The sequence below is a fragment of the Bos mutus genome, chromosome 18 (assembly GCF_027580195.1).
Source record: "Bos mutus isolate GX-2022 chromosome 18, NWIPB_WYAK_1.1, whole genome shotgun sequence".
Classification (NCBI taxonomy): Eukaryota; Metazoa; Chordata; class Mammalia; order Artiodactyla; family Bovidae; genus Bos; species Bos mutus.
This window is the reverse complement of record NC_091634.1, coordinates 50,866,003-50,890,097: the sequence shown is the minus strand read 5'-3', so window position 1 is coordinate 50,890,097 and position 24,095 is coordinate 50,866,003. Positions and strand designations below refer to the sequence as shown.

The 24,095-nt window shown below is 49.9% G+C and overlaps 2 protein-coding genes across 2 annotated transcripts; one reads left to right on the top strand and one right to left on the bottom strand.

Annotated features, from left to right (window-relative positions):
- Nucleotides 1-3,934: 3,934 nt before the first annotated feature.
- EMC8 (ER membrane protein complex subunit 8) lies at nt 3,935-15,684 on the bottom strand. The gene is made up of 5 exons (XM_005892418.3): nt 15,213-15,684; nt 8,002-8,078; nt 5,734-5,803; nt 4,910-5,004; nt 3,935-4,397 (listed from the first exon to the last, which is right to left on the bottom strand). Exons 1-5 carry the CDS (start codon nt 15,441-15,443, stop codon nt 4,238-4,240), a joined length of 633 nt encoding a protein of 210 aa, XP_005892480.1. The 5' UTR covers nt 15,444-15,684; the 3' UTR covers nt 3,935-4,237.
- A 107-nt stretch (nt 15,685-15,791) lies between these two features.
- On the top strand, nt 15,792-23,006 carry COX4I1 (cytochrome c oxidase subunit 4I1). The gene is made up of 5 exons (XM_005892419.3): nt 15,792-15,924; nt 17,123-17,196; nt 20,891-21,058; nt 21,860-21,991; nt 22,754-23,006. Exons 2-5 carry the CDS (start codon nt 17,124-17,126, stop codon nt 22,888-22,890), a joined length of 510 nt encoding a protein of 169 aa, XP_005892481.1. The 5' UTR covers nt 15,792-15,924; nt 17,123; the 3' UTR covers nt 22,891-23,006.
- Nucleotides 23,007-24,095: the final 1,089 nt, after the last annotated feature.

The window sequence follows — 24,095 nt, the reverse complement described above, 5'->3', positions numbered from 1 at the left end:
GCCTGCTAACACAGCATCCATTCTGTAGCCCATGGATCCAAGTGTCATTTTGACTTTTTAAGTCTTCTTCAAGAAACACATTCACTAAGGCTCCAACTGCCATAGGTAGTGAGTGATTCCTCTGATGGATCTGGGTAAAGTGAATTGAAAACCTTCTGGAAAGGAGTCACCATTCTAGATGCCATTAAAAACATCTGTGATTCTTGGGAAAAGGTCAAAATATCAACATACACAGGAGTCTGGAAGGTGATTCCAGGCCTCATGAAAGACCCTGAAGGGTTCAAGAGTTCAGCAGAGGAAGTAACTGCAGATATGGGGAGAAGAGCAAGAGATCTAGAACTAGAAGTGGAACCTGAAGATGTGGCTGAATTGCTGCAACTTCATGATCAAACTTGAATGAAAGAGGAGAGCTGCTCCTTATGGAAGGACATGGAAGTGGTTTCGTGAGATGGAATCTACTCCTATAAAGATGTTAAGACTGCTGAAATGACAACAAAGGGCTTAGACTACAACATCAACTTAGTTGATAAAGCAGGTTTGGGACAACTGACTCCAATTTTGGAAAGAAGTCCTATTGTGGGTCAAATGCTACCAGATAGCACTGCATGCTACAAAGAAACCGTTCACAGAAGCCAATCCACACAGCAAACTTCACTGCTGTCTCGTTTTCAGAAACTGCCACAGGCACCCTAGCCTTCGGCAGCCACGACCCTATCAATCAGCAGTCACCAACATGGAGGCACGGACCCTCCACCAGCAAAGATGATGACTCCCTGAAGGCCCAGACGATGGTTAGCATGTTTGAGCTAAGAATTATTTAGAAATTAAGGTATGCATACTGTTTCCTCAGACACAATGCTGTTGCACACTTAACAGACTACAGTATAGTGTAAGCATAACTGTTCTACGTACCAGGAAACCAAAACATTCCTGTGACTCACTCCACTGCTGTATTTCAGTGATCTGAATCCAAACGCAGAACATCTCCGAGGTGTGCCTGTATCCTGAAATGTGATTATTTACCATGGCCTTCCTGATGGGATCTGGAACTTTTTTTCAGACAGCACTAAATATAGGATGCTACTCTGCTTTATATGGCAATGCAAGTTCAAGCCAAAGGTTTCCTCCACGCTGGCACCTGACGCACTACTGTGGAAGCAAAAGACCAAGGAGAACGCAGCTTTTGGCAGTTCTAAAGCTGGACTCGATCCCAAGAAGTTAATCTTTAAGGGGAAAGAAAAGCTCCTTAGAAGAATGGGGATTCATCTCAGAGAAAGGCAAAACTTGATCAGCTTTTGCATCCTATTCAAGATCTTAAACATTTTAAGTAGTAACAAGTCAACATTATGAGAATACAAGTATCTGTTACCCGCCCAACGCCCCCGATTCTGAGGTGTACGGGAACACAGTCAGATTAACATACCACCTATCCGACAGCTAAAGGCGTCCCTGGTGTTTCAGCTGGTAAAGAATCGGCCTGCAATGCAGGAGACCCCGGTTCGATTCCTGGGCCGGGAAGATCCCCTGGAGAAGGGAATGGCAACCCACTCCAGTATTCTTGCCTGGAGAGTTCCATGAACAGAGGAGCCTGGTGGGCTACAGTCCATGGGGTCACAAAGTTGGACAGAGCCAAGAGACTTTCACTTTATCTGAAAGCTGGCAGGGGGAACACAAACCAGTCTTTGCCGCCAGGCTTTCTACTGAATTGAAGAAAAGAATCCAGTGCTTAAGAGGCACTGAGTTGATGGAAAGGCTAAAGAAATGTCAATTAGTAAAATCAAAGTCTATTTTTAAATTCAGTTCTCTTCATTAAAATTGCTAAAAATGTCTGCAGGGTATGGAGATTAATGCCCATGGCTCTTTTTCTTGCTTTCACTTACCAGGATGTTATAAAGTAGCTACTTTGTTAAGATAAATATAATATTAAAAAGGGGCAGTTTGGGAAGCCAATATTTTTCTTTTGAAGGCAAAACAAAGACGGTAAGTCAGAAAAGCTGAAAATTACTCTAAGAGGGAACAACAGTTTTGCAAGCACATCAATCAGAAAAATAAGCCACTGAGTCAAAGCTAACTATATGGAACTTTTCACACTGAGGAAGCTTAAAAATACCAGATCCCTGGAAAGCTTAAGCCAATTTTTCCTTAGTGTGCACCTTGCTTTTTGTCATTTAGGAAGTCACAGCCTACCTTTTCACATTCAGTATTTTTCAATTCTTAAAAGCAACCATTAGATTTGGATGGCATTTTTAGGCAAACCGGTAATTCATTTGTCCCACTCTCTTCATGATGGATGGATGTATGAACAGAGAAAAACGTCCACCAGAATTTTAAGCATATGGCTGGTTCTAAGGGGATGTCTCTACACATTCCCCACCCCTTCCCCTCCAGCCCCTTCGAACCAAAGCAGGACTCATTTAGGAATGTTCTGACTGACAAGAATCTCTTCAATATACAATATAATTTGTGTTGCTTCTCTAAATCTTTTCTAGGGAAATCACAGTATGATTCCATTTCAGTGGCTTTCTGATGGGCTCCTACTCTCATCCTGGGTGGGTAACGACTGTTCTAAGGGCTGGGAGACTGGAGGCTCAGAGGCCACACAGCCAGGCCTGGAGAGAAGACAGAGGGGAGCCCGGCACAGGGCCCAGGGGCTTTGCTGTTTTCACAAGCATCCAGAAGCAATCGTCTGCACTTTGGAAATTTGTTTTTGTTTCTTCACAGAGGTAAAAATGAGGGACAATAAGACCATCTGTGCAATGCTTCCAAACTAGACTTGGCCACACCTTTGGCTTCAAATAGCTCTGCCAGTTACCTTTGACCTTGACCTGGAGGTAGCACATGCTCATTCTAATTTCAGGAAAAGACAGCCTTTTCTGTGGCAAATGCTAGAGACGGACTCTTCTCCTTTCCAAAATAAAATACAGACCCATCTGGAACAAGACTGCCCGCTGCACTCCACCTGTGCTGGTTGCAGCCTCTGAGGCGACGAGAAGGTGTAGCGCATCGGTATGCCAGCCCTTCATTTGTGTTCCCCACACGACATACGGTCACCTTACAAAGCCAAGGGTGAGCTGGATTTGAAGGAAGGAGAGAGAATCTGGTGGACCAAAGGAAGCATGTCTATTGTAAGCAATGCTGGAAGGTTTCCTACTTGATAAAACAGTGAAATGCTGCATCATAAGCCTTTTCAACAGATAACCCAATTGTCACAGACTTCCTTCACATGGTCCAAAAAATGACAGCGGCAAAGGTACAGGTTTCTGCACTCTGCATGGAATAACTCGTATGAAAAAGAATAAACACGATGGAGTCCTTTCCCCATCAATTTCCTACAATGGGGTTAAAAAGCTTAACTGTTTCAAGCGTTAACGATTACAGACTGGGCGCTGTAAAACTCCAGGAGCCTATGTTTTGTTCAGCTCGTGTGGCTTCATATACGAAAAGAAATAATGGTTGTGAAGAAATAAATTAGAGCCATTCGGGTAATCATGCAAGCCAGTCGAGTCAGGACCGACTCTTGCCTGTTTAAGACAATCTTAGCACACCGATCCCCTTTTTCTTCAGTTCTGTGGGTTTCCCATCTGTCTGCTTGAGGAGCATCATACAGGGCTCCCACTCAAGCTGCCTTCCCAACGTGTTTGTTTTTACCCTTTGACGATGAAGGTTTCCCAGGCACCAGCAGCATTATTCCCATGTGAAGAGGCGTGGCAGCTAGGGGAGCCTCCTGGCTGTGCACACCAGCATTTGGCTCTCAGACACAGCTTGGCACCGGCACACCAGGCACAGGCCTGATCCCCAGGCTGGACGATATTAACTCAAACAGGATGAAAACTCACAAACACTCTATTTTGGGTATAAGATCTGGGCTTTTTTTTTTTTTTTTTTAAAGACAGTTCATATGCTTTAAAAAGTATTCTCTCCAGATTATAAAAGGTTAGTTAAAATTGTTTAATAGGAACAATCTTGGACAAGCAGAAATAGCTTTGATTTGAAGAACTATAGCCATGTACAACTGGGAAGGCTCCACAGGGTGGTCGGATGGGATGGTCTGTACCTGGTCTAGAGACTTTGCATTAGACAGGTGACTGATGGACATTCTGCCCTCTCTCAAGGCACACGCCACTTCTGAAAACTGTCAGCTTTCCACACCAACTGTGATATTTTATTTACATTTAAAAATAACTTCTCTTCTTCAGTGTAGTGGAAACACCCAGAGACCAGTCATTGAAACCCCTCCCTAACACAAGTGCAGAACAGCTTTATTGATCTCTGGATTTGTCCAGTCATTCCGAATGTCATCCAGGTGGTTATCAAAATCCACGAGTGTTTCGTAGGACCGGCTGTCCAGGAGCGATGCTGAGATCCTCTGGGCCTCTGGCCAGTCTTCACAGTAATCACTATGAGGTGAGACAGGAGAAGTCAGCCTCTTACTCAAAACGCGTGGCTTTTCAATAGAGTAAACAGGAAACCAGCCGCGCGCAGAGTAGTATAAAGGAAGCCAAGGGTGAACTCTAGCAAACACATCTAAACACATGAAGATACATATAAAGGATATGAAACATCCAAGAGATAACCTTCAAATGAAATTCTGAAAAAGCTGGAGGTAGATGACTGATTGCAAATAAACCACAAAAGCCTGGGAAGAGGGTCTGGCTTAGGGAAAGGTGGCCGGGGATTGGGAGGGGAGACCCGTGAGTGACAGGATGTCCCCACTGCTTGGAAACCCTGTAGGCCTGTCCTCTGGGGGCTGAGGAACACCCGTGACTTCTGTATGAGGTGTGCACACTTCTCTAGAGAACATGTAGCTTAAAAACCCAGGAGGCGGGGGTCAGGTCTCCTATGCAAGCAGCGTGCCGGGACTGGCCCCAGCGCACGCGGCCCACGGGCCCCCCCGGGAATGGGCACTCACTAGTGCGGGTCTCTGCAGCGCCATTTGTTTTCGTGGTGTTCATACACGTGGATCGTGGGGACTACACAGTCCATCGTGAACTTAGTGTTGTCTACCTGCAACGAGACGAAGGGCGCACTCGCGAACAGAGCCAGGACCTCCACGGCAGCCTGCGGGTCCCTCCCTGGGGCTCTCCCACGGGGGAGGACTCCACAGGGATGTCAGGGACGGGCGCAACACTGCCCACTACAGCAGACACCCCGCCTCAGAGTGCACACCACCACAGCCCAGGCTCACGGTGCATCACATGGGAGAAGCACTGAGTACTTGACTGCTTTCTCACACACCCGAAGCTTCCAAACGTTACGCTGCCTTCCCTGTTAGAATTTCATCTGAACTGAGAGGAACAGGGCTCCTGACATGAGCTATGTCCGTCCCTGCTCCCTCTGCTGTGCTGGTTGACCTAATTCAATGCGTCTCAGACTTGAGTGTACATTGGAATCATCTGGAAGCTTATGGAGACATAGATTCCTAGGCCCCCAGAACCTGCATTTCCAATAGATTCCCGGGTGGTACTGATACTGTGAGCGTGGGGATCCCACTTTGAGACCCACTGTAGCTGAAAGACCCCCCACCTCTGGACACCCGTGTGCCATGACTGCAGCGGCCCTGACTCAGCAACTTTAAGCCTGCAGTTGGGAGAAGACGGCCGAAGGAGGCCATGGTCTGATGAAGTAAGTACCTGCAGAAAGGAAACCGCTCACAGACAAAGCTCCCCGTCAGCAAGAGGCTGCTCAGCAGCTGTCCCCACACACAGGACTCTGGAGCGAGCGACAGTGACTCACCATGATGAGAGCCGTGTCACTGAAGCCCTCGGCGATTCTGGAGGCCACCTTTTCTGCTACCTGGTTTGGACTGAGAGGGAAGAACCAGCGAGGTTACCAAGTTTTAGCTGACGCTGGGCAACACTGTCTGCCTGTGGCAGAGTAAACAGCAATGACACAAAGACCAACAGCACCAGTAAGCTACCTCCCGTGTGGGGTTACACCCATTTAAGTAGCTTTTGGGGACTGTGATCCCGCTGCAGTGACTTGTTGCTCTGCTCAGGGCAGAGCAGGGGCCCTTGTCTTTTCGTGCATCTTTCCCTCTGTACAATCAGTCTCAGCTTTCTGAAGCAGGGACTGAACCAGAAAGAAACACACTATACAGTTACAACCCTGTCGTCGTGATTGAGGTGAAAAAAGCAGGCTTAATGCTTTATAAAAATAAATTTAGCCAGTATTCTATTTTTACCTTTAAAATTGAAAATTTACAGAGGTGTGTGATTATCTGCAGCATCGTATTAAGAAAAATGAAACAAAAAACAATGTAATAGACAAAGGGCCCCAGGGAGTCTCATTCCCCAGTCACCCTGGAAAGCCCTTAGAGTGAAGGCAGCGCTGCACAGGTGTCTCGAGGGCCGGAGTCCCGCAGCCACCGGCTCATCTGTCCACACCCTCCCGGAGGCTCCTCTGTCACGGCTGTGGGTGGAGTGCCTCCTGCTCCTGCTGCCACAGCCCCCGCACCACCCGCACAGTACGGGCTCCGGGGCCTGCACCACAGGCCTGGGTTCCAATGTCTTCCAAGTTCAGTGCAGCAGCTTGAGGGCAAGGGCCAGGAGTCCGTGGCTCAGCTCACCACAGAGCTTGGCCTGGGGCAGGGGATTCACACTCTGGCAGCTTCCTTCGTGTAATAAGACCAAGACTGACACAGGCCGTGAACAGGCTCCAGTTCATCAACATAGGGAGGCAGGTGGACTCGAAGGAGGGGCTGGTAAGAGACGCACTGAGGAGAAACCAGAGGCATGCACGGATGCAGGGACCAAACAGTCAGAGATGTCTTGGGAAAAGCTGAAGAATCAGGGATCAGAAAGCAGCTCTGCATGTCGTCCACAGAGAGGCTGGCACAGAAGCCGCTCTGAGTCCACGCTGTGCTGGGGACCCTGCCACCCTCAGTCCTGACTGGGCCCAGTCCTCTAGAACAAAACAGTTCACATCTCTGGAAGTGCTCCATTGGCTTACTGTATTACTTCCCCAAATGCTACTGAGTCCCACCACTTGCCTATGCTGGGCGAGTGGACATGAATCCGGGAGGCATTTGGTCTGGGGCCCTTCACTGCACCCCCTGACTGCCTGGACACGGGAGCCCATCAGCTCTGCCTGGCCACATGAGCAAAGCTTCAGGGTCACCCAGCTCGTGCCTCTGGCTGCTCAGGGTGCCGACTCCTCTGGGACTCTCTCTGTGAGATCATGTCAGGCTGGCTGCTGGCCATATCCCTTGACCAAAGGACACTGTTCTTCTCAGGGCGGTGGGGGTGGGGGGGTGGACACAACTTCCTGACCCGACCCATCTTCATTCCTTCAGGCAGGGCAGGTGCCAGCTTTTGTCACCAGCTCTGGGTAATTGCACCACCCTCCTTTCTCTGACAGACGGTTCACACCTCTGGAGATAACCAGCTTGTTAAGCCCACCTCAAATTACCCTAACATTAGGATGTTATCAGTTTTTCTGCTAGGACATTGATGCAGAAACAAAGCAAAGATCTCAGCTTTGCTCTTAGTGAGAACCACCATGGGGGCAACTAGCTGGATAAAAGAAAACAAGACCTATTATATGGGGAAAGTAGCAAACACCATGCTTTCGTCAAAGCAGCAGACCCAAAGAACACCAAACCTAAAGTTGCTTTTTTTTTAACCCCCAAAAAGAGTGGAGTTCTTGCCTGGTGCTCTGCCCTACATCAATCCCAGTTTGGGAATGGGAAGCAAGGCACAGCGGAGGGGGGACTGAACAGGAGGCGCTGGACTGTTGCTTTCGCTTTCAGAATTCCCTTTAAGCAAAATAAAGACAACACAGGACAGAATCCCAGCATTCATCTGAGTCTTTAGAATAACTGGTGTTTGGAATGACCCGCACCCCAGCCCTCCTGGAATACTATCAACAGCACGGAGGGGCACTGTTTCACAGACTGCGCCCCAGCACCCCTGCAGTTCTATCTACAAGCACGGAGGGGCTGTTCTGACAGATTCTGCACCGGGAGCCCACTGAGGGGTTTCGAGGGGTTTCACAGGGATATACCTGGCATCCTTTACTCGTTCATTAGCTTGATAATAACCAGCAATCACGTAGCTATTATCTTTGCACCACGAATCAATCTGAAAAGAGAACAAAATTTGGGAAGAAAAGGTGAATGCTTTTTCCTTAAACATCAAGTCTCAATAAACAAAGGAACCTCCCTCCCTCAACCAAATGCTGGGACAAGACAAACAGAACTCCTGTATCCTCCTCCCTACGAGAATGAAATGCGGGAGTTTCCTGGTGGCCTCTGTTGTTCGGTCGCTAAGTTGTGTCCTAGTCTTTGCAACCCTCATGGACTGTAGCCCACCAGGCTCTTCTGTCCATAGGATTTCTAGGATTCTGGGCTTTCACTGCTGTGGCCCAGGTTCAGTCCTTGGTTGGGGAACTGAGATCCCACCAAATTATGGTGGTGGTATGGCCACCAAAAAACAAACACACACCAAATGGGTGTATGGGTGTTCAGGGGAAAGAAGGCCACCGCAATTAGCTTTTCCACAGTCCATAGGAGGTCAGAGAAAGCAAAGAGCATAGGCTCCCCCTCTCTCAGAGGTGGAGTGTCTTCCCACAGAGGAGGAGCCTGCAATGGCCGGGGGTGGGGTGGGGTGTGAGGCTGGACACTAGGAATGACCTCCTCCCCTAGTCCTAGCAGAAGGCTCCAGCGCAGACACATAATAAATGGGTGTAGTGCCGTGGGTGAGGGGGAACCAGTGTTATCCACTTTCTCTGACAAGATGAAGCACTGACGCCTTCTGGGGCTTGAACAAGCCTTCAGGTCGTTAAAATCAATCCTTCACAGATAGCAAACTAAAGAGCTCAGAGAGGTTCTAAGCTTGCACAGCCAGAAAACAGAAGCAGCATGGGAATCTGAGTCTCTTTCAAAGTCAAGTCCTTCAGTACTGTTATTTCAGTATTCCTTGTAATACACTATGAAAACCCTTGTGCTGGGATGTGGGGTGCAGGGGAGCACGCGTGCATGCACTCACACACTTCCCTGTGGCATGCTTTTAAACAGGAGCATGGCTGCAGATTTTTTTTTTCTTTTCTAATTTTATTTTATTTTTAAACTTTACATAATTGTATTAGTTTTGCCAAATATCAAAATGAATCCGCCACAGGTATACATGTGTTCCCCATCCCGAACCCTCCTCCCTCCTCCCTCCCCATACCATCCCTCTGGGCCGTCCCAGTGCACCAGCCCCAAGCATCCAGCATCGTGCATCGAACCTGGACTGGCAACTCGTTTCCTACATGATATTTTACATGTTTCATTGCCATTCTCCCAAATCTTCCCACCCTCTCCCTCTCCCACAGAGTCCATAAGACTGTTCTATACATCAGTGTCTCTTTTGCTGTCTCGTACACCGGGTTATTGTTACCATCTTTCTAAATTCCATATATATGCGTTAGTATACTGTATTTATGTTTTTCCTTCTGGCTAAGTTTTTTGTTTTACAATGCCACTCTTCTCTCATCAGATTTAGCATCCTGCAGATCTAATGCGATTATTAAAAACAAAAGGTCGTCCTGTTTTGCTGTAACGGAATTTTAATAATACACTGCAGGAAATTCTATTCTCAGCTTGCAAAAGAAGAGATACAACTGATCCTCAATTTTTTCCAAAGTGAATTAACTGGTTAAAAAGGGTTTCTTTTCTTTCTTTTCCCTTTTTAAACATAGCTCTATTCGTTCTTTTTCTCAAATTCTGGTTTGGGACTCCAACAGTCTCCTTTATGACTAAAAGCAGACATTACAAAATGGTCACAGTCCAAGGTTCCCTGGCTCACACGAGGATTAGAATAGTAATTCTGCCCTCCTAAGAGCTCACAAATTACCATACTGGGTCAAAACCAAGGCTCAATGAACCAATTAGAGGCTTTGGTCATCCACCCAAGAGATGAGGGCTATGTCGCCAAAATATTTATAATGGCTCTTTCACTCTAACTTTGAGGCAAATTATTCCACAACTACTTATATTTTATTTCTATCACCTCTTAAAAGAATGAGTCTTGGAAACTCTACTGCTGCTTACAGCAGCAAAATTCTTTCATTTCTTTCTAAATTTACCTCCACGTGGTATCCAAGGGCATAGCCTAGTTCTAAAATCTGGCACTTGGTCCCATTTCCTGAACTCACACCCACCCACTGGCCCGCCCTTTGGTGTCACCCTCTTAGCCTCTGTTTCTGATCGAAGACTGGTCTCTTGAGGGCGTCCTCATGTAGGTGATCCTCACGTCTGCCCACCTCTGCGCCCCTCGCCTGGCTCCGCATTGTGGGCTGCTCTTCCATCCAGAGTCACAACTACAGAGAGTGTCCTGAGTCTGGTATGAACACTTAGTGGCCTAACACAGCACAGATCTGTCTCACAAGTCGGAAGTCAAAAACAAGTCTGTGGGGCTGCCTCTTGGCGGAGACTTGAGGGTAGAATCTGCTCCCTGCCTTTTCCAACATGGAGAGGTCACAGGTCACTGCATTCCTCGGGTGGTGGCTGTCTCACTCTGACCCCTGCTTCTGTGGTCAAAATTCTCTTCTCTGACTCTTACCCTGCTGCCTCTTATGTGGACCCTCTTATGTGAACCCTGGGTCTATCAGATAATCCAGGATAATCATCGCATTTCAAGATCCTTAACTCAATCTTATCTGCCATCTCTTGTTCCACGTAAGGTTACCTGTCCAAGGGTCCAAGAACTAGGACGTGGACATCTTGGGGGGGGGGCATTTTTTTGGGCCTACCACAGCTACCTTTAATGCAAGGATAAGATGATTATTTCCCACTGCTGCTATCCTGCAGCAGGCTGCACCACAAGTGCAGGGTATCAGTTCCCTGACCAGACGCTGAACTCAGGCCACGGCGGTGAGAGCACCAAACCCTGACACCAGGCCATCGGGAGCTCCCACAGCAGTCTTCAGTGAGCAGTCTAAGCTGCTCCCCAATCTTGCTTCTGGGCTGAAGGGAATGGTTTGGGATTCAGTCTCCAGGAAACACACAGGGTAACCCTGTACCTGTGCTCAGACAGCAGAGAAGGCATCTGACAGGATGGTGGATTCTTGTGACAAACGAACATACCTCAACTGACACTTTACCTAAAGAGGGGTGGATTCCTATATAAAACACTCTAAAGGCCTAACCAAATTCTAGCAGAAAAATAGTGTCACGACCTTAAACTTCTAGTAGAACTCTTTGCTTTTTGTTTGTTTTTCTGGCTGCATCACATGGCTTGCAGAATCTTAGTTCCCCAGCCAGGGATTGAACCTGAGGCCCCGGTAGGGAAAGCATCGAGTCCTAACTACTGGACCTCAGGGAACTCCTAGTAGAACTCTTTGAAGAGGCTGCTCCCAAAGTGAACCAGGTCACAAAATGATTCAAATAAGAACCACCAAATGAAGTCTGGATGCCTGTGATGGGCAGGCACAGCCTGTCCACTGTCCAGAGAGACACCAGTAGCCACCAGTTGATGACTGGAGAACCAGCCATCAGAGTCCACCGAGTGGCGAACACAAGCTTCAGTGGACCAGACATCATCAGTGAGTGACGCAGCATAGCAGAGTCGGTGTGTTGCAGGAGGCAAGCAGCATGGACAGTCGGCCGAGTGGGGATGGGGCAGGTGGCTCTTGAGGGGTTTCAGAATCCTGCAGTCAGCCCAAACAGCTTGTTAACAAAAAGCCCAAGTGGATTTAAGTGGCAGATTATACAGTAGGCAACTCGTACCCTCCAAGTGGGGCAGGACAAAGCAAAAGAGCTGAGAAGCTGTCTGAACTCTGTTCTCAGTGAATTCATTTCTGCTGCTATGGTGTCCTCCTGTGATGCATCTTGTGAACAATCAAAATGAAAATGTTCACGATGGCACTCTGATACCTGGCAAGTGACTTTGATACAAGGTCCAAATCCTGCTTTCACTTATGCGGTTTCCTTTACTTTTCAGATGGAAAGGACACTGTCACCTTGGCACAAGCCGCCACCCTCTGTTCACGTCTTTCAGGCCTGCTCCCTCGCAGACATGCAGGAGAACTACTACAGGCTCGGGCCCACTCGTCCATTCCCAGCTAGGCTGGACAAAGAAAGCAGCTTCTCTTGGCAAACTTGCTAGTGTCCGCATGAGCGAGGCACCTGGAGTTCTCATAATACTGCATGCACTTCCGTGACCACAGCCACAAAGCAGGCAAGGCAGGGAGCTGCTAAGTAAGTCACCCCAAGGAGGGTGCTGCTCCCACGCTGGTCACTTACAAGCTAGGTGTCTGGGAGCCTCCCTGTCTGCAGCAACACCCAGGCCCTGGAGTCTAAAACTAGAGGGGTTGGCGAGTTTCACGGAGAAGAAAAAGATCCTTAAATCAGCAGCTGATTCTTCCATGAGGAGGAGCTGGCTTTGGAGGAAGAGCGCTGGAGATAAGGGGCCTGGGAACAGAGAGCGAAGGTCACGGGAAGAACTGAAAGGAGAGCCCAGAGCAGCCAGCTCCCCCTCCCAGGAGGAAGTAGGGGGCTGAGCGAAGAGCCAGAGGGGCGGTAGCCTGTGCAGATGAGCACAGGCAAAGCACACATGGGGGCAGCAGAAGGAATCCCAGGCCCAAGTCAAATGAGAAGTCATCAGAGCAGAAGGTACCAACAAGCAGCTCCCAGCACTAGGAAATCACAGTGGGGGTGTGTGTGGGGGGGGGGAGGACAAAGAGGGCTTAGGCAAACAGCAGCTTTATGCTAATTTCCCTACTGACATTTTATGGGTTTTTGCTATTAGAAATAATTCCATCACTACTTACGTCAAAGGGTTATAAGGATAAATTAAGATAACAGGCCTAAGTACTTAAAAAAAAATAGAAAGCACCCAGAAATGCATGGATTTTTTTTTAAATGGAAAATTATAATGAAAAGCCTTGCAAAGGAATTTGATGCTGCCCTTTGATGGACAGAATATCAAGTCAGTCTTTCCCACTTATCAAAAATAACCCAATACAAAACTCCCTGAATAGAAACAAGCCATCAGAATTAGGCCTCGTTTATAGTTTTATGGATTTAAATGCTTTATTAAAACATTTTCTACAGCTGATAAACTGTGGCTGAGATTTTTCATTGCCTTCAGGTTATAAAGTTGCTAAGACAAAATCTGAATGATATAAACTTAAATATCTTAACAGTAACACAAAAACTTGTAGATGGTTTCAAATGGCAATTTTTTTCTTTATGACTTTATTTTCAAAGTTATTTAATTTGTACTCAATTGACACTGTTCTCCTACTTGTTAAATGCTGAGTCTATGATTCAAAGTTTTGATCAATATAAGAAAAGTGAGCACAAATTACCATATTGCTTGGTAGGACAGACATTCAGACAGTTTTTACTGTCTTAAAAGAGGCTAAGTGCAGAAAACCTAGTTTGCACTTAATTCTGTTGGACAGGAGACTCCAACACTGAAGGGCACACTTGGGGAAACACTCGAAGGTGCATCTGGAGTACAGATGCAGTGGTGCAGAGCGAGCAGTGCCCCTGAATGATTTCTACGATGAAGTCTGTCCACTGCTCACGTCTCTCTCTGTCTGGTCCCTTTATACTCTACCTTCTAGCTCATCTCTAAAAGTGTGTCGTCCCCCCCCCGCCCGGTTTTCACCTGGTCCCTCTGTCCCCTTCCTCCAGCCTTGCCCCTTGGGCCACCACTTGCATGTCCCTTTCTCTGGGCAGCCTGCCCTCCCTGACTCTCCCAGCCTGGGTCAGCGGACCCCTCCCCACTTTCTGCTTGACCCCCCCATATGGCACTTATTCTTCAGTACTGTACTTGTCTGCCTGGTACAAGTTCAACCGCTACACACGTACTGTATTTGATCCATAGCAATATCCTTCCCCCAAGCACAGGCTTGGCTCTACTGGAAAGCTGGATAACCCTGCTTAATACTACTGGTCAATAGAGTTCCCTGCGAGTGACCGACTGCACTGCACATATCCAATCACCACACAGTTATCTTGATAGAATAATCAAGACAGGAAGCTCAAAAGACTTGCATTAAAACAGACACACGCATACCCCAGGAACACACTGATACCAACAGCACATTTCTTCAGGAGCTAAAATGTTGATTCTATACACATCATCTACTTTCTATCTATGTTCTGCCCCATGATGATAGGAAAAAATTCACACAATGACTCAGTTTAACAAGTACTCAAAGATGTGCCCAGTAAGCTTAGGCAAGGACTGCTGGTCTAAAGATACTTCCTGCTTATTAAGAATTTACATGGGTGTCATAATTAGGTATTTACAAAATGGATTCATTTTACTTGTTGGGATGTAGAGAAAAAGGATTTCTACTACTCTTCTCAAACTTAACTACTCTTTGCATGAATCAACTAATTCTCTTTTAGTATCTTAGTTTATACATATTCGAAAAATTCTACCTCAACCCAGGCAGGTCTGAGCCTACTCCTCCCTAAGGTTTTAACTCCAATTTACAGGTCGTCTTTTTTCCTTCACTGGTCACCATACCTCAACAACTACGGCCCAAAATTCAATAACCAGTCGGTCTGTTCCTACGCCACACCTTTTCCCACTGTACTTCAAATAAATCAGTCATGAGCAGACCCACAGAAGTGTGCGGGCTGGAAGGCCAAGTCTGCTCTGGCTTTCAAATTCCACACACAGTCTTCAGCTTTTAAAATCACGGTTGCATTCCAGATATCACTAAGGAAGACAGACAAGCTCTTGTTCACGGAGCGCTCGACGCCGCCTTTCTAACCGTGGGTCCACCCTGGGTGTCCCGGGGCAGTAACGTGGTTAGAACCGCGCCTTGACACCTACGGCAGACACGGATCCGGCCGCGCGACGGTGAGCGCGAGCCCAACGGCAACGTCCAAACTCCCCGCGACTCAAAATTCCAAATACAGACGCTCGGTTCACAGCGGCTTGTCTCTATAAGGGCTACCGGTGTGAGAAAATCGGTGCCTTTTCCGTCGCCTAAGGCGTTCTAAAAACACCCGGGACGACTAAGGTCGCCCCTTCGGCCGCTGCAACGACGAGCTGCCTGCCACCTGCGGGGCTCTTGCTAAGTGCGTGCGGGCAAAGACCAACGCGCTCTCGCGGGTCGTCCGTTCACGATCACGGCGAACTCGGCGGTGCTGGGTCCCGAGACTCCGGCTGGACCACCCTGACCTTCTAGCCGGGACGGCTCGGAAGCCGACTGTCAGCCCGTCTCCTGTCCCGCTAACTCTGAGGCAAGCCCCTTTCCGCGCTTACCAAGGTGAGGGCCACCTCCAGCATGGGGGCGAGGGCCAGGGTGCCGTGGAAGAGGGGGATACAGTCCACGAAGAGGGTGTGGTGGGCGCCCGGGCCGCCCAGGGGCAGGTGCTCCTTGCGTGGCTTCTGCTTCTCGGCCACGAGCAGTCCGTTGACGGCGCAGTGCGGGTACTTCGCGCCGTGCAGCACCATCTTGCAGTAGGCCTGGGTGGTCAGCTTCACCCCGGGCATGCTGAGCCCGGGAGGGCCCCGGAGGCCCGGCGCCGGCCGAGGCCTGGATCCGCTGCCTGGCCGCGCGGCGCCTCAGGGGAGAAGGAGGACGAGGCGGCGGCTCCCTGGCGCGGCCCCGCGGCTGGCGAGGGCCCCTCACGGGCCCAGACCCGCTCGAGCTCCGCTCCTCAGACGCCGGCTAACCACCCGGGAGAGGCCGACGCGGCCACCTTAAGACTCCACTGGCGCTTTCCGCCGGGCGCCGCCGGAAAGCGGACGTCCAGTGGCCGCCGGAAAGCCGCCCAGTCCGGCGTTTTACGACGTTCGCCGCTCGACCTACTTCCGGTCCTGTGACCTCCCGCGCGGTCGGGCGCGGGGTGGAGTCCTCCTCGATCCCGTGGTGCTCCGCGGCTCGGTCTCGCTGTCTTCCGGTCGCAGGCAGCCGAGCCTTAGAGGGCGGTCGCGGCGGGGACGGTGGGCAGCGGCTGGTCGGTGGCATCAGGTGAGGCGGGCGGTGGCGGGTCCGCGCCGCGAGGCTGAGGAGGGTCGAGCCCTGGGAGTCCTCGGGCCTGCGTGCCCACCGCTGGGCGCCCACAGGGAACTGACGACTGGGCCTCCTGTCCCGGTGACATTGAGGCCGGCCCTTGGGGGCTCCGGGCTCGGGAGCCGCCTGGTCCCTGCTTATATGACGCCTGGAAGCATCCGGCCGGTCTCCACCTGTCCTTCCGCAGCCGCGGGCTGGTTGCGGCTCTGACCTTGGAGTGTCCGCTGGCCGAGGGCGGGGGCCTGAGGGCAGGTTGCCTTGCGGGCTCCCGGCCGCCCCTCCCGACGGTGCTGCGCCACCGCCCGGGGTGTAACGGGGCTCCGAGGGAGGCGCCCCGCTTCCTGGCCTGGTAAACGCTCGGCACTCGCTCAGGCGCGGGCCAGGCCGGGGAGAAAACACGGGAAAAGGAGGCGAGTTCGGCCCTGACGTCATGCTTTTGTTGATTCTGCCTCTAGTGGGCTGCTTTCTGAATGAGTTCGGGATCTTTTCCATCAGCAGCAGCCCCCTGAAGGGGCAATAGGGGAGCGGGGCCTGACCCTGAAAAGGCCCGCGTGAGAGATGTGTCATCCCGGTCATTCGTTGTCCTGCAGGGATTGAAAGTGGATCAGGCCACCTTTGCATCCATTCCCCTTCATTTCCTCTTCTAAGCCGGGGCACATATTAGGTCTGTAACCAAATAATGAATGCGGTGCGTGTCTCTTAGTTACTTGAAACTGTTTACCTTTTCCCTCTAGATGGTGGAGCCCGTTACTGGCAGCACATTCTAGCTTTTCCAGTCTCCTTAAACTATTTTTTTCCCTCTTTGCTTTTTAAGAAAGCTGATTTTTTAAAAAAACCAAGGCAAAAAAAGAGAGCAAAATCCCTCAAACAAACCAGTTTTCTATCAGTTGCTTTAAGTGTATGTATATGAGACAGTTGGTTTATAAGGACGCTCCATTAAAACATGCTGTCTGCTGAGGAAAAAAAAAAAAAAAAAAATCCTCATCCTAGGTTATTTTAAAAGTTTACAATCAGTAATGAAGAACCGGTCACTTATGTTGGGGAGAAAAAGAAAAAAAAGAATTGCATTGATTTCCAGAATGCACTGGGGCAAAAAGAATCATTCCTAATAGGTGCTTACCCTTGTTCATAGTGAAGGTATGTTTTTATCTTTCAGAATGTTGGCAACCAGAGTATTTAGCCTGATTGGTAGGCGTGCAATTTCCACCTCGGTGTGTGTTCGGGCCCATGGTAAGTGTAATCTTTCTTTTTGCTCTGCTGCTAGTAAGGCCCTGTGCTAGTTGCAGATGTGGAGAGCTTTGATCCTGATCACATTTTGTTGAGGAATTTGAAGGGAGATACATGCAGTGTAATGGTGCCTAGTTCTAGATTAGAGTTTTAATGACTCCTAGTTTGAGTCTTCGCTTATACTGATATTTTCTCCTCTTTCCTTCCCTTCCCTTCCCATGTTTTCAGGTTCAAGTTCCACACCTTTTAAGAGATCCACCCTATACCTGACTTTACTGTTCCATACCCTCCACCAACCCCCACCCCCACCGTCTAGCCACTTACCTTGAATATTGTTTAAATTATTGGGACAGCAGAAGGGAAGGAACATGGACTGGGTTTAATTTCATTTCTGCCTTGGACTTGCTGCTCAAGTTTAGGAATCTCTTCTCTCACCTGAAATGTACTTAAAGAACCTAGTTCAGAGCCTGGCACATAGCAAGTTGAGTTTTGCATTTATCAAGCATCTTTGTAGCTGTCAGTGTTAGACACTTACAATAAAGGAATATGAGACGTGGAATTACTCCAGAGTCCCAGCAATCTGGAGAGGAAAGATACAGGTAGGCAGTGTTTCAGTGAGAGATAGGCTCGGAGGAGAAGCATTTAGCCTGGTCTGAGGTACGGGGAGGGGCTTCTGGAGGAGAGGCCTTGCTCTGCTGAAGGGCTGGTGGGGTTCCCTCACACTCAAGAGCGGAATGTTATTCCAGGCAGAGGGAAAGCAAGCAGGAGGAGGAAATGGGAGTCATTGTGACAGATTGTGTTACTGGGGAGTCAAGTGCAAGGCTTGAGTGATGGGTGATGCAGTCAAGAGCAAGACTCATGTATCCAGGGACTCAGGAGCTTTTGTCTGAGCTGCTTTATGTGTGATTTTTTTTCCTTGATGTTGTGTCCTTTAATTGGTGATACTTTGGTGTTACATTTCTGTATGTCCTTTATATTGCTCAGTATAACAGACTCTAAAACAGATAATTTTAGTAAAAGCATTATTGAAATGTTATTTAAATGAGTAGATAATAAAAATTTTAGTTGTTAATACATACAGAAAGAAACATTCCTTCACTAAAAGCCTAGAAAGTCACTTAGGTCAAAGATTACCTTTTGTTTCCATTTTGGTTTTGCTAATGTATTTCTTTAGCTCTTTGTTTGTTTAGTTCAGTTTGAAGTATAATTTACAGAAAGGAAAGTTTATCTTTTCTAGATGTTATGTTCTATGGATTTTGATAAACTCACTCAACTGTGTGACAGTGACTCCAATCAGGACATGCAATACTTCCATCACCCCTGAAGGTCCCTTCATGTCCCTTTGGTCGTTCTGATCTTCTGTGAGAAGCCAACTTCTGTCTCCTTCAGGAGCACTGACCAGGGCTTATTCTTAGGTATTGCTTTAGGCAGAGGAAGTCAGATGTAGTTGGTCCCTGCGTGCAGCCATCCGCTGGCTCCTCATGCCTCACTGGCCTCATCACATCAGACTCACAGGCAGAGAGCAGCCCAGACCAGCGCTCCACAGTGGCTCGCTCCCTGCCCCATGGGTAGTTTGTGTCTCAGATGTACCAGGCCACCGCCTCCTGCCTCAGCTCCAGAGGTGTAGATGGTGCTTCCTTCGCGTCGTACCCTCTGCGCTGGTGTCATTTTACAGGAAAAGGTCCTGTCTCACCCTGTGTGCTTCCTTAGAGGCTGTGGGTTTGCGGGTAGTTTGAGGGGTGTTTGCCTCTTTGAGTGTAAGCTTTTGGAAGCAGGTACTTGCCGGGCTTACTCACTGCTGCCTCTCGCGCACACGGTAGGCGGGTGGAGGAAGCTGCTGTCTCTCAGACGAGTCTCGTCCTTTCATTCTAGATTTCTGGTCGTGTAAAGTCATACATGAAGTTGTTCTGCACATAGAATAGCCATTGGGAGCCCCCACTGGCAGCTCAGGTGTTCGTGTGGCGACATGTCGGACTGAGACGGGAGCTCAGATTCCCCGGATTTCCTCAGCAGAGGCCCCCGTATCTATCCAGATCGAGGATAGAAATGATAACCTTCACTAGGATGCAAAATCTATGCTTTTCTTTCCTTTTAAAAGGAATGTTTGGTGTGTTAACATTTATATGTCTGTATGGGGGCCTCCCCCACCCTTCCCATTTACTAGGGAACCAGGCCAAAAGTCCTGAAGAGCCCTTGGCAGCGGTGAGGTCACGAATTAGTCATTTTTGTTCTAGAAAATGCAGTTTTATGCTTAGGATGCTTCAAGGTTATAAGCATTTGTGTCTTGATAACAGTTTTATTAGATCTATTTCCCATGACACCCTGACACATTAAAGGCTACACTTGAGCAGTTTTCAGTACATTCGCTGAGTTGCTCCATTATTCTGTAATCAACTTGAGAACATTCTCAACACCCTAATTAACATCCATTTTTAATAACTCATGTAAGCTGAGTGCTTTTTAGTCCACTCATCATTTTAATAGCGTCTTAGAGTTTTAAAATTGGGAAGTTTTAAATGAAAACTTTTAAAATGAAAATAATAGCCATTTCATCTCAATCTCTTTGGGATAAGGTTGGGTATGAATATATGAGTGTGCTAGTCATAGGCAAGGCACTGGTGAGCATTTGGAGGACTTTTACTGCTTGTTTAAGATCCAAGGTTTTCTTTCACCGTTGTTAACACAGTTTGGGAGATTTCAGTCATTCAGACTAAGCTAATGGAGGTGAAGCGTTTTTGTAGGACTTTATACCTCGATTCGTTCCGAACACAGAATTTCCTTGCAAATACAGGGTAGAATCAAACAGCTTTTTGCTGAGGGAAAACCTTAAAGTTTAAGATACTCTTTTTTCCCCTGCTTTTTGAACTTTTCCCCTTTTTACTAGAGTGATACATTGGGTACACACCAATTTGAAGGTGCTGAAATTTTTATCTTTTTGGGCAGAAGTCTCTATTTCATCCCTGCTTCCCGCTGATGACAACTTGGGTTTAACTTGTGTTTAGTGGCATATTCATGTGAGTATCTACACGTACCTCAGATTCTTAAAAAGAAAATATAACCCCGATGGTATTCTGTGACTTGGTGTGTACACGACTCTCTTCCCATTTTGAGCTAGAACAGTACTTGGCATACAGTAGGCACTCTAAACCTTTGTTGAACAAGCCAAATGGCTCCATGATACACATTTCTAAGGTTATTTGCTACTTTGCTGTAATAAGCAGTGCCACAGTAGCCATCTTTTCATGTCTTTGTTTCTGAACTTTGAACCCTTGTTTCTTTTATGAGTTTTATATTGTTCTTCCCCATTAGTTGGAGTTCCTTGTGGAATGGCCTCCTTTTACTCCAGGCTCCAGTTAGTCCAGGGAACCTGAGTAGCTGTCCAGACTCTGTGTGAACCCCGGTAGTTGCAGGACGTGCTCCCTCGTTCTCCCTGGCAGGTTGCTGTTTTGCTGTGATGAGGAGTGCTGCTGTTACCATCTGCCCTCCGTCCTCACCTGCTCTCAGGGCCACATGGGGCGAGCCTGGTCCCCATGTCACACGACCGTCCTGTGGTTGTCTGGAATGGGGGCCACAGCCCCTGGGATGACTGAGGTTTTCAGGGTGCACGTACCTGGACTGACTTCAGTTCTTAAAAGTACTGCCTTGTTTGTAACAGATCTTACGTGAATTTCAAATATTTGTCCAACATGTTTTTTAGGAAGTGTTGTAAAGAGTGAAGATTATGCTCTCCCGAGTTATGTGGACCGGCGTGACTACCCCTTGCCCGACGTGGCCCATGTCAAGAACCTGTCTGCCAGCCAGAAGGCCTTGAAGGAGAAGGAGAAGGCTTCCTGGAGCAGCCTCTCCATTGATGAGAAAGTTGAACGTGGGTATTGACGGCACCATGGGCAGCCTGCGTTGGGCGAGAATTCTCCTGGATCTGGGCTGGGCCCAGAGACCCGTGTGCTGGGGAGGGCGGGGGGCGGTGCTCTGCATCTGTGGGGCTGTCCAGGGCATCAGCTCTGCCAGCTGGCTGAACCCCCTCCCAGGTGCCGCTGTCCATGCTCATGGGCTCCAGCCCCCAGGAGGAGCAGGAGCAGGGTTGCAGAGCCACTGAGTAGAACTTGGGATGGTTTAAATGTGCGAGCAGCTCCTCAGCGCTTCCGCTCACTGGGGCTGGGTGTGCTAAGTACTGATGGAAGATCGCTGGCACGCCATCAGGAAGAAGGCACGTTACACGGGCGCCGTGCCTTCCTCTAAATGAGGGGGAATTTCAGGGTCTCCATACATCTCCCCCCGCCCCCCGAGTGTGAGGGGGTGTCGGGGCCTGAAGCCTGTGGTGGTTCTCACTCCGTGCTCCACCGCACGCCCCCCCGCGCCGAATGTGAGGGGTGTGTCGGGGCCTGAAGCCTTTGGTGCTCCTCACCCCCCCCCCCCCAGTGTGAGGCACTCCATGCTCCACCGCATGCTGCCCCCCGCCGAGTGTGAGGGGGGTGTCGGGGCCTGAAGCCTGTGGTGGTTCTCACTCCATGCTCCGCCACACACTGCCCCCTGCCGAGTGTGAGGGGGTGTCGGGGCCTGAAGCCTGTGGTGCTCCTCACTCCGTGTGCCCCCCCGCCCCCCGTGCTGGGGAGCTCTACCTCGAGGTGGGCGTCTGTGCCCGCAGCACGGTCCTTTGTCTCCTCAGTGTACCGCCTTAAGTTCAAGGAGAGCTTCGCCGAGATGAACAGGAGCACAAATGAGTGGAAGACGGTGGTGGGCGCGGCCATGTTCTTCATCGGCTTCACCGCGCTCCTCCTCATCTGGGAGAAGCACTATGGTGAGTGGGGCGGTCCGTCACACAGACAGGCTCTGCCATCTGGGCTCCATCCTGGAGTGTTCACCAGCTTTGGGACGCTGGCTCACGTGAACTGAAGTGGTGTGGCCTGCGGCTGATTGATCCTGAACGGGCCACGCTTGGTTGTCCAGCCCAGCACGTTTCCAGTGGCTCATCTGCTTGGCGGTCAGGTGTCAAGGAGAAGGTGTGGTGGAAGTTAGACTGAGGAGGAGGACACTCTTACCATCAGGGGCTGTTTGGGATGCAGGGACTGCAGCTCAAGTCACCAGAGGTCTGGGTCTTCAGACCTAGCAGCTTCTGCTCGGCCGGCGGTGGGGCTGCCTGCTGGTTCTGGTGCTGCCTGTCCTGTGTTCTCTGTTCTGTGGGGTAGGTTGGCCCGTTCTGCGTGTGGACGTGGGGCGGTGACAGGCCTGTGACTGTCGCTCTTGCGTGAGTCGCCTTTGGTCCTGCTTGGGCTGCACGCTTGCCAGTGTACCTGCCGTCTGTGTCCTGCACAGGATACGTTCTGCTCTAGCGTTGTGTTTTCGTGCTCACTGTTACAAACCAGGGTGTAATTTGGGAGTACCAAGTTGTCAGTGCGCAGAGTTTAAAACCAGCACGTTGGTGTGGGTGTGGGTGTCGAGTGGCCGATGACGGTGCTGATCAAGTTGCTAGTGCCATGGGGCAGACTCACCTCTGTGACGTGTTGGCTTAGAAACACCTTGTCAAGACAGTGTCACCTCACGCCGTTGTTTTGGACTGTAGTGTACGGCCCCATCCCGCACACCTTTGAAGAGGAGTGGGTGGCCAAGCAGACCAAGAGGATGCTCGACATGAAGGTGGCCCCCATCCAGGGCTTCTCGGCCAAGTGGGACTACGACAAGAACGAGTGGAAGAAGTAAGGACCCGCGGTCCCCAGTCTGCACCTCACCTGTCCAGTCACCCGCATGCAGCTCCGCGTGCTCACTGGAGGCGCTCTGTTGCAGCACCAGTGCTAATAAACACGCAGTTCACGTGACGGCCTCGTGGTTGGTTCTTTGACGGTAACTGAATGAAGTGGAGCAGCACTGGACGTGCGGGAGGTTTCTCCCACGTGTCTGTCAGTAGTCAGTACCTTTCGGGTGTAAGTGAACTGGCAAAGACAAATTGTATAAGGACTAGCATGTGAAAACTAAAAATATCGAGTCCTTGGCAAGAGGTTTTTACGAGTAAAATCCCATTACAGTAGCCAGGCTGACAGATGTCCCTGTGGTCGCTTTTCTCCCGGAACTGTCCCCTTCAGATAGTTGGTGTTGGTTGGAGTGTGTGACCACGAGGTTGGAAAGGGCAGGCCGAGTTCTGTGTCTCCTGCCTGATTTCCTGGCCGCTCTCCACCTCTTTATCTAAGAAGCCACAGTGATGCCAGTGCCAGGCACCCTGCCCTGGCTCCCCGGCAGGCAGGCTCCCCGTGGGGGCTCCTCCTGCCGTCCTGTGGTTCTCCCGCCCACTCTAAAGTCCATTCCCCTCCCTGGTTCCTGGGGCCCCTGCAGGGGGTGGGGTGCAGAACAGATCCCAGAGCACAAGCTGCGTGATGGGGGCTGCCGGATAGCCGGTGCAGAGGGGTCTCCCAGCGGCACTGGTGCAGGGGCAGGCGGGCGGGTGGGGGAGGAGCTGTAACTGGAGGGGAATTGGGCCCTAGAGCTCACACAGGGGAGTGAGACGAAAGATGGCCATAGGTAGGCTCATGGAGGAGCAGGTTTAACTGGAGCCCCCGACTGTGGTGGCTTCTGGCTTGTTCTCAGAGGGCCAGCTGATCCCCTTTCCCCATCTCCCCCAGGCCCTCTGGTGGGAGAGGAAGTGTTGGCGCGGCAGGGTGCAAATCTGGCTGTGAGGACCAGGGGGCTCTGGGTGGCTCAGGCCTCCTCCTCGGTGATGCAGTTTTCAGTTCCTTTCCGGGGAGGGCTCCTGTTACAGGACTGACCTGACCCACCGCGTGGCTTTTCTGACCCTTGAGTGGCCCTGGGGGGGCACCTGCCCTGCCGAGGCGCTCGCCGTCACGTCAGAATGACCCCAAGAGGGAGGGGATCTTCCCAGGTTGGAAGTTGGCTAGGGGCTGAGGGCGCTGCCT

Coding starts and splice junctions, on each gene's coding strand:
- COX4I1 (XM_005892419.3), top strand. CDS start 17,124: ATGTTGGCAACCAGAGTATTTAGCCTGATTGGTAGGCGTGCAATTTCC. Junction 17,197..20,890: donor GGTGTGTGTTCGGGCCCATG/GTAAGTGTAATC, acceptor CATGTTTTTTAG/GAAGTGTTGTAAAGAGTGAA. Junction 21,992..22,753: donor CATCTGGGAGAAGCACTATG/GTGAGTGGGGCG, acceptor TTTGGACTGTAG/TGTACGGCCCCATCCCGCAC.
- EMC8 (XM_005892418.3), bottom strand. CDS start 15,443: ATGCCCGGGGTGAAGCTGACCACCCAGGCCTACTGCAAGATGGTGCTG. Junction 5,804..8,001: donor GAACGAGTAAAGGATGCCAG/GTATATCCCTGT, acceptor CTTCCCTCTCAG/TCCAAACCAGGTAGCAGAAA. Junction 4,398..4,909: donor CGCTGCAGAGACCCGCACTA/GTGAGTGCCCAT, acceptor CTCACCTCATAG/TGATTACTGTGAAGACTGGC.